General features: G+C 37.6%; 1 protein-coding gene across 1 annotated transcript in view; it reads left to right on the top strand.

Annotated features, from left to right (window-relative positions):
- The first annotated feature begins 1801 nt into the window (after window positions 1-1801).
- SLC15A5 (solute carrier family 15 member 5) overlaps window positions 1802-13682 on the top strand; it is a 30817-nt gene continuing 18936 nt past the window's right edge. The window contains exons 1-4 of the mRNA XM_005148189.2: window positions 1802-2171; window positions 3868-4090; window positions 8855-9024; window positions 12891-13111. Of these exons, the coding sequence (XP_005148246.2) occupies window positions 1802-2171; window positions 3868-4090; window positions 8855-9024; window positions 12891-13111 (984 nt within the window). The remainder of the gene's footprint in view (window positions 2172-3867; window positions 4091-8854; window positions 9025-12890; window positions 13112-13682) is intronic.

Consider the following 13682-nt stretch of genomic DNA (forward strand, 5'->3'; position numbering starts at 1 on the left):
AATTTTGCACTCTTTAAAGAAAAATAATTTGTAGAAAACCAGACTATTTTACATTGAAATGGCCAAAGGAGCAAGAGTGTATGTATCCTGATGTTTTCTATCTGATGCTAAAATACACTTGTATTTCCTTAAAAAACACAAATGATCATTTTCCTCATGAACAGTTAGAGATGCTTCAAACAACAGAAGATATATGTGCCTTTTAGTTGAAATACTATTGTCTGCCCTGTTACAATTTGGGATTGGCTTCATTAGGCTTAGATGGAGAAGCTAAATTGAGTTAAATATGATTTCTGGTTTGGATTTCTCTGGTTGGTTCGTCCAAATGAAAATCTCTTTAGCTACTGCAGATCAGAAGACAGGAATAGTTCTTGGCATGCTACAAGTCACAGCCATTTGCGTCCCCAACTGGGCTTCTCTGAAAACTATTAGTGTTTTGCTATGCTAGTCTAAAGCAAGAACTGCAAATAAATTAAAAATTATCTATTTTAGAATTATTTTGGGAAATAATCTGTTGCTGCTTAGATTTAAGTTTCACAAAGTATAAGCTTTATGTTTGAATCACAGTTGCTTCTTTTTCTTCAGGAGGGGTGGGTGAGGAAGGGATGTAATCTTGGTATCTATCTTTATCCATACTGGTTATACACCATTGTGCATCTGTTTTGGGATATAGGAGTTCTCACTACTAAATAGATCCAAAGAGGTAAAATTTGAGTAGTTATATGGACAGATGGAAACAAACAACAGAGCCTGTGCCTCAAAAAATGCTCTCATAAGCACTGAGATGTCTGTTTAAAGAAGCAGATCTGATTTACCACTGCCTTGTAACATGTGTATGCATTTACATCTGTGAAAAACAAATGCAGGATCCTTCTCATTCTTAGTTGGAAGTATTTTGAGCAGGTGTTAGTGATCTTAATGAGCTCCACAAAACAGAGGTCCTGATCAGGGAAATCAGCAAACTTCCCTGTGGATAAGGTGGCAGGAGCATTATAAAGCACTGTAAGTTGGGGTCTTTCTAATTTTCTTTCAAGCTTGTAATTACTTTGGTTGATACAACACATCATCTGTGCCCTTGACCTTTACAATGCATTACAGCTATGATGCAGTATCTAGCTAAAGGAATGGTTCTGATTTAGATTGGTTTTTTAATTATTATTTTTGTTAACTTTCTTTTAAAATTTGCTTTTCCAACTTCAATGTAGTAACATGACTTATTTTTATAATTAACTTTATCTGAAATTCAACCAAAAATAACAGGAAATATAATAGTGATTAGATACTAACCTTAAAAAAAATCCTTCTCTTTATCTTTGCTTGTGGTTTTTCACTTGTTGCCTAATTAAAGTATCAGACTATTATAAGCAAATTATTCCCTTGATGTATTATTTGAATTCTGCTGAAAATGTTAGCTTTCATGGGTATTTAAACCTTTATCTTTAACATACAGATAGAGTTGCACATACAGTATTGGTTTCACATAATTTAATAGGTAATGTAACTCTGGGGAAAAATCTTGTTCACCCCCAAATGGACTAATTAAATAAACTGATTGAATTTTTGAGTGTCATTAAACTCAGGAAGTGAAATGCTGACAGAGCTCTTATATTTTACTTTATTTTTTAATACTCTTTGATCCTATAAGTAGTGTCACCAAAGTGACAGGTGCCTTAAGAGATTGTCGTAGTGAAGTGTGGAATTCAAAGGGAGTCTTACCGGTTTGCTAATTACAGCAGAGGGGAATAGCAGTATACCTGTAACTTAGGCTGCTCTACACAGTTTCACACAAAAAAAGACAAGAATGCTTGATGCTGACAGAAGGGATATGCAAGAGGAGCAACTTTTGAACCGCATGGCTGACAAGGAGCAACAACCATTACCTGGAGGAAGCAACTGTGCTGGAAACCTGTCTCAACCTCAGAAGAAACTCCAAGAAGCCATCTGTGTGCTGCTGGTGGAACTGTGTGAGAGATTCACGTTCTTTGGCATTGTCTGCAACATGATCCTCTTCTGCACTGTTAAACTTGGCTATCGCAACTACCAGGCAGCTATTGTTAATATGTGCTTTGTAGGCACCTCTATGTTGACGCCAGTCCTGGTTGGGTGGCTTGCCGAATGCCTTGTCGGGAGGATCAAAGTTGTGTGCATCTGCATGTTTCTACATTTCCTAGGTAGGTAACACCCTGGGGACTATTTCATCTAATTCTGTTACAGAAATGCATTATTGGGCATTGTGTTTGAAATCTAATAGCTTTCTCGAACCTTGTGGCCATTTACTCTCACAGCTAATTACTTATTTTCTCCTCTGTGAACTGCAATGAAGTATTTTTGCCTATGTACTTTTGTGAGGCAGTGTTTTGAACAAGACTGAAGTACATTCGCATGTGTATCTTGAGGCTAGTTAGTGCACCAACTTGACTCCTTTAAAGAGGCTTAGCTATTCAGAGCACAGACACTCAACTCTTAAAATCTGTTCCCTTTACCAAGTATCTAAGGTTATTAATGTTTGGTGCAAATGAGAGCCTTGACTCAGAGAGATAGTTTGAGAGTTTGGAAAGTTCTTCCTAGCTGTTAGTAGTAAGATTTTATTGTATGTAAAGGTATATGAATGTTGTGTTTGGACAACTTAGAAAGGTGTATTTAAGCACATCAGTACAAACAAGTCTTAAGGAGAGAGGGTGTATCCCAGTATCTGTATTGAGAGTCTGCTTTCTGTTAGCACAGTCTGAATCTTTCCTACATGTTATTTTGGAGATCTTTTACATAAAAGCTCTGTTCTGTAGTAAGTCTGTTCTGCAGCAATTGGTGCATCTCACAGCCGGTGGTTATTCTGTCAACTTCAACCAAGCTAACAGAAATACTTTTTACTCAGACTATTTGGGCATAAGCAAGTCTGATTTCTGCAGACATGCAACAAAGGAAGGAAAGAATCAGAGCAACTCCTGTAATGCTCTTGAGCTGATTGCAAAATCATTGTGCAAGCAGCCTGGAAAAATGATTGCTATCATGTTCCACTGTTTCTCCCATGGGCTTCTGGTGTGTAACCTCCTTCTGCCACTTGTCCCTTCAATGCATATCTTAAAGAAGAAGATTAGTGACACAAGCAGAGTTTTATTTCTCTGGGTATTGCTTTAACCAGAATTTCTTTGGGAGTGAGTTCACAGTCATAGTCGTAGTCATTCCTAGTGTTGGTGGTGTTGACACATCAATATATTTTGAGATTAGTCTCCAATTGCAACTTGGAGAATCTCTAGCTGATTAAATCTGAAAGAGTTGCTTTGCAGGCTAGAGATGGTAAATGCAGTTCATGGCACTGCTTCTATAGGTAAAGTTTCTGAAAATCATGTATTTTCCATGAAGCTGCAGCAAAAAAAACCTTTCTTCAAAAGTTTAGAGAATTTATTTGTTACATTATGATTCCCATTACATTCTGGGGTTTAAAGAGGATGCAAAAAAGGCTACACATCACCATGGGGTGGGTTGTTTGGTTTTCTTTGTATCTGGTCAGTGTTCTATCAGGTGAACTTACATGTTCTAACTTGTGCTCCCTTGCACATGGAGAACTACTTCCCTCTATATGCAGGCAATGGAGAAGGACAGTGAAAGGAGCTATGTTTCCAGGGTGAGATCTTCAGTTGATCGAAGAACCTGAATACTTACAAGCATTTCAGGGGAAGATTGCTTTCTTGGAGGCCTGTATTGGTCTTGCCTGACTGTGTTATATTGACATCCAGAATATTGTCAGAATGAAGACTCTTCCTCTTTGCATTTCTCTATTATGTATTTTTTATGTATCATCTGTCTTTTCAAAATAACTGCTTTCAAATTACAATCCCTTTCAAATAACAATTTTCTTTCCAATTCCAGGCACAGCACTATTACCTGTTGTGGCATTCCCCTTTGAAGATGTTTACATTGACAGACGACATATTCTTCATACACTGACCAAAAGGGAGCAAAACATAGTATTCTACTTTGCACTACTCACCGCTAGTCTGGGAATAGGAGGCATAAGGGCTATAGTTTGTCCATTAAGTGCATACAGCCTTGAGGACTGTGGACCAAAGGAACTTCTTTCCTTTTTCAACTGGTTGGTAAATTGTTGGCTAAATATCTTTGGGGGATCATAGAGCAATGCCTTGAAATTCACTTCTGACTTACAAGGCATATTTTATAGATGGTGTATTTTGTGTTTTAACTGCAAAACATTCAGATTTTGGAAGATTTTCCAAGAGCTTCTGTAAAACTTTTCCTAATTTTTTACTTTTCCTAGGGTCACTAAGTGACCATGTAGCTTAGCCTCCTACAGAGATCTTCAGGCAGAATAAAGATGAACTGATTTGCCCAAATGCTCAAAAGCTTGACAAGCTAGTTGCTCTTGGTTGCTCTAGGTAGAGCTAGTTGCTCTAATCTAGCTCTTTAATCTAGCTCTTTTATGCTCTTTAATCTAGCTATCCCTTTAGGATATTTTGCTGTTACTCCCTAACTGTGTCAAAATCAGAGTAAATTTTCAGCAGTGACAGGCAATGGGAATTGTCTGCTGGTTTGTTGGAACCAGGGATGGCAAGCAGTCTGGAACTGCAAATCTCGGTGATAGGGATCTGCTGTATTGTTTCAGTTCTGTTGCTGTGAAGTTTTGCCACCAGATAAACCACTTCACTTCTGTGTTCTGGTTTGAATATTTAAATTTTCTTAAGAAATCTTTGAGCAAAATTTGATTCTCAAATGGTTCTTAAAATTTGATATTTTTTCATATGAAGTATTTCTCTCCTTCAGTGCATCAGAGAAGTAATTTGTATTATATGTTTGCCTTTATTTACCACTTCTGTAGCACTATACAGGCTGCTGTATAGATTCACTTGTACTTTCTGGTTCGGCTGTGGAGTGAGTATCAAAGAAGGCAGGGTGATATAAGCCCTAAACTAACCCCTTTTCTCTCCTTTCCCTCTACATGCATGGTTATTAAAATAATAACTGAGCTCATTTGCATATTAACAATGCAGTGCAGAGGAATCAGTGAAGATCTTAGTGAATCAGTTCTTTCCTCCTTTGGGGATGGCATTCCTGGCTATTCTTTTTCCTCCAATTAAGTTAATATCAAAGAGTTTTGAATTAAATCCAAACTTCAGTGAATAAGGCAGCAGCTTTACCAAAGGTGGATGAGATTCCTTAGTTCCTTAGGGCAGATTCTGCTTCCTCGACCTGCCCATAAGAGAAAAGAGAAGGAAAGAAAAAAGTCCTTCATTTTTACTCTATTCCGAGTTTTAATCCTTAATTAGCAACATCATTTTGATTAAATAAGACTCTGGGGGATTAAGACTGGAGAGCAATCAGTTGTTCTGAAAGATAGCTCTGGAGAATTTATTGTACTGTGGTCTTAGCCATTCGGAATTGTGTTTAATCAAAGTGACATTTCTCAGTGTTGATTACAAAGGAGAGACAATACGAGTAAAGTATTCCTTGGGGGAATCCAATGGGTCAGTTCTTGGAACTTTGGAAGTATCAAGAAAGGCACATGTGCAATTAAAATAAGAATTACTAATTTTTGTAGTGGCATCCAAGGAGGGGCTGTTGGGGGTTTCATCCTTCACATTCTGAATCTTGTTAAAGCATCTCAGAATAGAATGACTTTTTTTTTCTTGGTAGGCTGCTTATCACAGGATTGAATGTTAAAATAATATAAAATGGGAAGGTTGCATGCTCTTGGTGAGTTTGAGGCTATGTCTTTAGACAAGTTCCATTTGTATCAAAATTATAAGATTAAAGGTTGGGTTGAAAGGCCCTGTAATTACCTGTTGTCTAATTCAATCCTTGAAGTATCATAGAATCATAGAATAGTCAGGGTTGGAAAGGACCTTAAGCTCATCCAGTTCCAACCCCCCTGCCATGGGCAGGGACACCTCTAAACCACCACACTAAACCATGTCACTCAAGGCTCTGTCCAACCTGGCCTTGAACATTACCAGGGATGGAGCATTCAGAACCTCCCTGGGCAACCCATTCCAGTACCTCACCACTCTAACAGTAAAGAATTCCTTCCTTATATCCAATCTAAACCTCTGCTGTTTAAGTTTCAACCTGTTACCCCTTGTCCTATCACTACTGTCCCTAATGAATAGTCCCTCACCAGCATCCTTGTAGGCCCCCTTCAGATACTGGAAGCTGCTCTGAGGTCTCCATGCAGCCTTCTCTTCTCCAGGCTGAACAGCCCCAACTTTCTCAGCCTGGCTTCATATGGGATGTGCTCCAGGTTGCTTTGCACACCCAAGGCCTGTTTCTATCCCCTTGAATGAACTATAATCCTGACCTTTTAAATAAACAGAATATACCAATGCTAAGTGAAAACAGGACTTGGGTTCTGCTGGATTGTTTCCTTAAGGATTATTGCTTTTCAGTGTTAATGTTATGAGCAGGTACTATTTTTGCAGTAGGAAAAGTAAATTCTGTCTATGGAAGCAGAGAATGGGAGCAACCAGTACAATCCAGATGAGGGAAGATAGTTTTCAGTGTTGGCTTCTTGATCTGATGTATAAGGAGAAAACCAACAAAATGCAGAGAACATAAGGATAAGTAGTATCTTTCTTCTCCCCTCCCTTCTAAATAGTCTTTCCACATAATGCAGTTTCCACTGTTATCCTGGACACGCTTTACCTGGACTTTTAGAAATGTGTTTTTATCCCTTTGGGGCTTTTTATTCCCACCTTGTCTTTGCAGAGAACTCTGTGGTTTAGTGATTCTGAACCAGTTTATGCTCTTCTACAAAGCTGTGATTTAGCTTGGATACTGGACCATACGTGAAATATCCTGGTCTGAGTCTGGATAAATCAAAATGTAAATTGTGAGAGTTAGGCATGCTTAAAAAATAAAAACAAATATTTCAAGTGACAGGAAATCTACTGAGTCTTCAAAAATAATCCTAAAAATGACAAAAGATCAATTTTAGAATGTTTTTAATATATTTTACTTGCTCTCAGGTTGTTTCATCCAACAGGTCCATTTCAACTGTTATATTATACAGTATTACAAATTTTTTACTTAAACCTAAACAATACTGTATGTCATCACCTCGATGTTACTTTTTGAGTTATCATAATGAATACATTTCTATAAAATGTTATAATAAAATCAATAGGGTTTTATGGGCATGTCATGATAGTATTCAGGTTTGTATCTGGACTTCATTCTTGAAATGAACCTCCCACACTGGCATTTGTAGGACTTTTCCAACCTAGCTGGTTCTATGATGCTGAGACTTCAGAGTGCTGACCTTCCAGGAAGGAGCTGTTCCCTGCAATACTGGACATGATAGTCAGTTTAATTATGTAATTCATCTGTGCCCTACTTGGATCTCTGAGACACTTTACATAAAGCACATCCAAATACTGTAGTATTAGACAGCAGTTGTATACGAGAGCTAGAAACATGTGTTTCTGGTTTTGTAGGTTCTGATCTGCGGCAGTCAGTACAATATGGGCAAATCCCCAGATTCTAATGAGTGCATTGAGGTTAGTTTATCTTTCTTCTTTGGTCCATAGGGATAGCTCAAACATGGTGGTGGTTTCCATTCCCATTTCTGTAAGAAGACAGGAGCCTTACATTTCAGTAGTTTGCTTTATAGTGCTAAAAAACAAATGCTCTCTCCTGTACTTAATGGTTTTCTTTAGAAGTTCCTACTTCCACTGAAAAAAACATAGAGTCATGAAGAGCATCAAGACTTCAGGTAGCTCAGCCACACTTCCTTGGAAATCTGTGAAAGACTGTTTTTGTAACTGAACAGACCTGAGGAGTATTACCAAGGTCTGTACTTCTGTCATCATAAAGTTTTCCTCTCTTGGCACTAGCTAGATGTGTTGTAATGGGCAATGTCAGAACATGTGGAAGGAGTATAGCAGTAGTTCAGCACTGTAGCTTACAATATGACTATAGTTTGTGGTAATTATGGCAGACCACCTAGAAATAGTTTTTATTGAATGAAATGTGGTTGAGGAAGTCTCCTGGGTGCCAAGAGAGACTTGCAAGTCCCCTCTCAGGATTTTCATCTCAAAATACTTTCCTGGAATTGCTGATACAGGGAACCGCCAATCGTAGCTGATACTTAGCTCCTGCCCTACCCACTCGTTTGGAGTTAAGGGGAGATCAAGCTGGAAAGTTTGGGGCTTGGGTTGTTGAAGGGTAGCTGGTCTGTTACAACATGTTAAAGATTTGTCTTTTATTGTTGAGAAGGAAATTCTAGATGAATTAGCAGATATAAGTTCTTGAGTCCAAATAGCATGTGAGGCAGAAGTTACATCAGACAAGAAAACAAGCTTTGCTTCTCAGGCAGTATATTTTAAGCTGTATAATTATGTATCAATGTGTATTTAACTTTTAAATGAAACCACTTTTGGTAATCTATAGCCTCCCTGCTACCAAAAACTGCACCATGCAAACTCAATAGACGTCTTTAAAGCCAACTTGCAAGGTGAAAGTTTATTCAAAGTTAAAATTCTTAACGTTTCAAAAGTTAAGTCTGCAAGCCAGCTGAATCTGAAGCAATAAAAAATGCAGGTGTTAAATGTGTAAATAATAACTGTTGATGTATTTCATTAGTCTGAGCCACAAGAATATTTGCAGTACTAGACTGATAATTTGTTCAGCTTTACTGCCTTAATACAGTTACTTAAATAATATGCCTATTGGAGCTGAGACATCCAAGTAAAGTTTGATGTTAATTGTTGTGTCAATGTGTTCATGGTACTGACACTGTCTATGCTTGCTATACTTACCATGCCTTTAATGTAATGTTTTAATCTTCTGTAAAGGCTTTGTATTATTCATCCTCTCCCCTCTTCTCTCTCTTGTCTGTGTGTACTAGGTTTTATTGGCTGGTTAACTTAAATTCAGCAGTTGTCTTTGTCACCATTTCTTATATCCAGCAGTCTGTGGCCAGAAACCTTGGTTTTCTTATCCCATTTGTGTCCATGCTTATGGCTATAATCACAATTCACATGGTGCGGGGTGAAATGATTTACAAACCCAAAACAGGTAAGAGGCAAATATATCTTGGGAAATACCTTTAGAGATCAACTTGCATATCTAAATCAGTTTTTGCACAACACTTCCCTGTTTGTTTGGAGATACTTGGGTTTTAGTGCTACAGAGTCTGTGTGTAAGAGGATATACAAACTCTGTGAAAATAGACTTGGAGAATCTGGATAGGCTGACAAAAGTGGAAAACAGTTTGTGGTAAACTTCTGTATGTTTTCTGTCATGTCAAAGCATTTGCCTATGCAGGAAGATGTATAATATGCAAACTGCTGGTAGACTTTATTTTGTCATGTTTGGTTCAGCCTATGCCCAATGCCAAAAGCAGAGTTTGCACCTATGCTAAGGTGCCAAGCATACTGTGTTTTCTCCCTTAGGTGTGTTCCATTGCTTCAGCTGAACTTGCATCTGGGCACCCAAGCAGTGTGATTAATCAGTGAAGCAGAAATAAGCAGCAGTAGCAATGTAGTTTTATAGTGCCTTTATTTTGCAGAACATCTGATGCTTACTGTTATTTCAATGTGCTTGCTTATACATTGTGGGTTTATATATTTGAAAATAACTAGAAACACTGAACAGCTCTAAATAGTTCCTGTGCAGTGCATGTATTTTAAACCAGATATTCTTACACTTCTGTGGCCTCACCAATTAGTACCTGAGCTCTCCGAAACTCTTTGAGCCTGCTGCCCCTCTCCATTGACCAAGCACAGGAATGTAAGTGCAGCCTAGGTGACTTGAATACGGCTGTAAATACCCAAACCTTGCTATTCTTTTTACAGTAGAAGCCAGCAACTTAATTCAACTTGTTATTTCAGTACTTTTATTATAAATATATCCTTACCAAAAAAGAAATTAGCAGTGAGGGAATGAACACAAAAATCATATCATAGTGATGACATCACTAGAGAGGTTTATTCAAACAAATAGAGCCAAAGAAATGCACTTCCTCTCAGTGCCCCCCAAACCTCTTGATGATATGCAGCTGAGGTCTGCAAAGACTAACTTCAAATTAACTAGCTTCTTATGGAGATAATGGTGGCTGGCTGGCTCACTGGGACTCACTATAGGTTTTACAACCTGAGTAGGTAAAAAGATTTGCTGATATCAGCCCCTGAGGTGGACTATTTCATATGGACTAAATCTGAAGTTTATCATTTAACTAGTTTAATTCTGCTAAGTGAAATAACATAAATTTGTACATCATGTCTACCTTAGCCATCAACAAAGCTAGCATTTTTTTTGGTATCAAGTGTTTTTCCCAGTGAGTGTTGATTTATCCTATACTTTGCAAGTCTTTGCAGAATGCTAATCTCTGTACTAATATCTGAAAAGCTGATCTCCTCAGTCAAAATAAAAGACAATATATTTTATACCTTTCAGTGTGATTATGAAATTGGAAATTCTTCAAAACTGTACTTTAAATTTGTAGGTAACATTAAATTATTTTTATATAAGCTGCCTTTTTATTTTAAAGTAACTCTTCAAATAGTTCAGACCATACATTCAATTATGTTTAGCTGTCAAGCGTGGACTTCATTTGCATTTCTTTCCACTGCTATAATTTTGAGGACTGGCAGGTGACCAGAGATGAGGAAAAAAAATGCATATCTACCATCTAGGGTGCAATGTAGGCTTTTTATTGTAATTAAGGAGCATAGATATTCATGATTAGATCAAGGTCAAAGTAGCAGAACATTAGAGCCAAGGGCTGAAGAGTAAAGGAAAAGGAAAATCACTTTGTGAAAGTTACAATTTAACATCTATACAGATGGATTTTTTTTATTTTTTAAAGAAAATATTAAAAATAGAAGTGTACAGTTTATGATGTTGATCTACACAAAGTACAGTGATACAAATGTACTTTTAAACATGTCTCTTACTAGCTGATCCGATTTGTATCCTGAAGAATTCACCAATATGGACCTCTGTGGGGTTTACTTATTCCCTTTTAAATAAAGGATCAGATACTTATTTTAACTACATCATTGTCAAAATCCTTTTGATATCTATTAGGCTTATGTATCATTCAAGTTTCAGGTTGCTTTTTGAGCTGAAACTTTCAAGCAGCTTTATCTTCTAGAAACTAGAACAAGGTTTACTAGATTTTATAATGTGCTGGAATTCCATGCTGAGAAACATGAGACAAAGAATCTATTTGTCTATTTTGCCACATACAAAAAAATGTTTCCTTAGTAGTTGACTGAAATGACATTAAAGAGGGCCTCAGCTGATCCATTAGGAAAGGCAGGAAACTGACAGGATTTTTTTGCCTAGTTTAGGTTTTTTTCTTTCCAGTGAGAGTAAGAAAGAAGAGTCTGCTCATCCTCTTCCTTTCCAAAGGAAAGAGGTGGCCATGACTATCATTGAGTCTAGGTCAGATAAACCAGGGCACAGCCATGTTGTTGCTCTGCTGCACTGTCTGTGATATGGTGCTCTGTGCATCTCCTGATTTCCACTCTAACTGTGTTCAAACCCTTGTGGAGGAGAAACACCACATTACTGCTTTTCATTTCTTCCTTGTGAATGTCCAACCTCTAGTGTATGACAAAGCAAAAGATTATCACTTCTCTGCCCCAACCCATGTAATTACTAGTTCTACCAGTGAGTTGAGCTGATGCTGGCTTTTCTGCTACTATTTCTTTTTACTTCTGAAAATAACTCTGCTTTGACAAGAACCCCAAATCCCACTTGTTTCTGGTTTGCTTCTTAGCTGAGTAAATCTGGAACTCTGCAGGTTTTTCTTTTGGTCATCAATTTTGTCCTTGAAATAATCTAGATCATAAACTTAAACATCACTTACAATAAGTGATAACAGCAGTCTAGTACAGTCATACAGAACAATAAAAACTGTGCCAACTCTCTGTGTTTTCAAGCTTTGATATGCTATTTCAGATTTTATTCAATAGTGCAAATAGTCTACAGGTTAATGCTAAACAGCCAGGGAGTTTTAAACGTTAGGTTATCTAATAAATACTTTAGAGGAAGTGTTTCCAATAGGTATCAATGGATATTTCCAGAAAATCATTTCCATAGAGACAATAGGGGGACATTTTCACACTGCAGTCTCAGTTCACCTTAGTTTTTTAGAAAGCATTTATTTATAGATATGCAAGTTATTGTAGTGCTTCAACACTGAGAAAAGCAGAGAAGTGCTGTAATCCTTATTTGCATGGATGGCAACTTACCAAAGGTAAATGAATCTGCATTCCCAAGCCTGAAGCTAATGGTTTTATCCTCATTTTACTTCTGTTTCCTCTGAGTCAGAAAACCAAGTTAGCAATTCCTGAACCCAGTAACCAGTGAGCAAGTTTTAATATGCCAAATAATAGATTGGACATTTCTCCTCTGCTGCAGCATGGTACTTGGAAACCCTGAGATAGTATTTCTGGCTTTGAAATGCATCCATGAAAGCTCTCTTATCCCATCAGTCCTCTTTTGAGCTCCCTTCTCATTTGACTACTACCCTTCCCTTGCTGTTGGACTTTAGCAGATATGCCATACTTCAGTACTGTATTGAATTGAAAACTAACCTCATTCAATCAATAGAAAGCAAAAGCTAAGCAAATCAATACTTAGCTGCTCAAGCACAGCAACAGATTGTTGTACTGTGTTAAATAACTAGTAACAAAAGGCGTTTTGCTCTGTGGATGCTGGGCTAGATTGCTTATGTACAGTTGTGTTGTGAACCAACCATCTTCCAAAGAAGAATGTTTTGGAACAAATCCAGTCTTTTATTGCTTTCCCCCTCCCCAAAAAGACATAAAAGTGAATATATCAGGTTGTATTTTCCCTCCCAGTGTTTTGTGTTGTTGATTTTAGCTGCAAGCAAAAACATTCCGATGTGTAATGTGTTTGGTTATTTGCAGACAGTTCACTGCTGACGACTTTTGGGGTAATTGTTAGTGCACTGAAATTGTCCTACGTGCGATACCGCTACTTTAGTGGAGGTGTGACAAACTGGCTAGATCATGCCAAGGAAAACTATGGTGGTCAGTACAGTGAGACTCAGGTGGAAGGCACGAAGTCACTCACCAGGCTCTTCCCACTCTTTACTTTCCAAATTCTATACAGAATGTGTATAATGCAGGTAGGTACTCAGCTTCTAAACTAAAACCTTGAAATGTACTGTGACATGTTTACTACTATGTCTCTAGGAATGTGTTTTAAACAGTTGCTTTACTAGTGGAGCAGCCTATGTGATTCTTGCCACTTCTGAGTGCGTACGTGTTATAGAAATATAAGTGTGTCAGGAAGCTACTTAAGATGACACTTAAGTATCCTTCAGATTCATTTATTTTTACTTATTTGTGTTAAAATGCTGCTTAAGGAAATTCTTAAACACATGTAGCATATACTGTTTTACTGACACTCCATCTTGCCATCAGCCTACATTCCCATCCGTCTGCTTCATTCTTTCTCCTCTTTCCTTCCTGACCCTCCCCAAAACCACAAAAATCCCAAACAAACAAACAAAAAAAAGCAAACCCCAAATCAACAAGCACACATATATGGCCAAGGCCATGCATTAATGACTGAGATGGAAATGAACCAGATACCATTAATCGGGGTTGTAATAACCAGCTATATATCTAGAAAATATAAAAGTATTTGCACTGCTGAAAGAGATTACTTTTATTTCTTTGGCAGAATTTCCAGTA

This window comes from Melopsittacus undulatus, chromosome 5, assembly GCF_012275295.1.
Source record: "Melopsittacus undulatus isolate bMelUnd1 chromosome 5, bMelUnd1.mat.Z, whole genome shotgun sequence".
NCBI classification, from domain to species: Eukaryota; Metazoa; Chordata; class Aves; order Psittaciformes; family Psittaculidae; genus Melopsittacus; species Melopsittacus undulatus.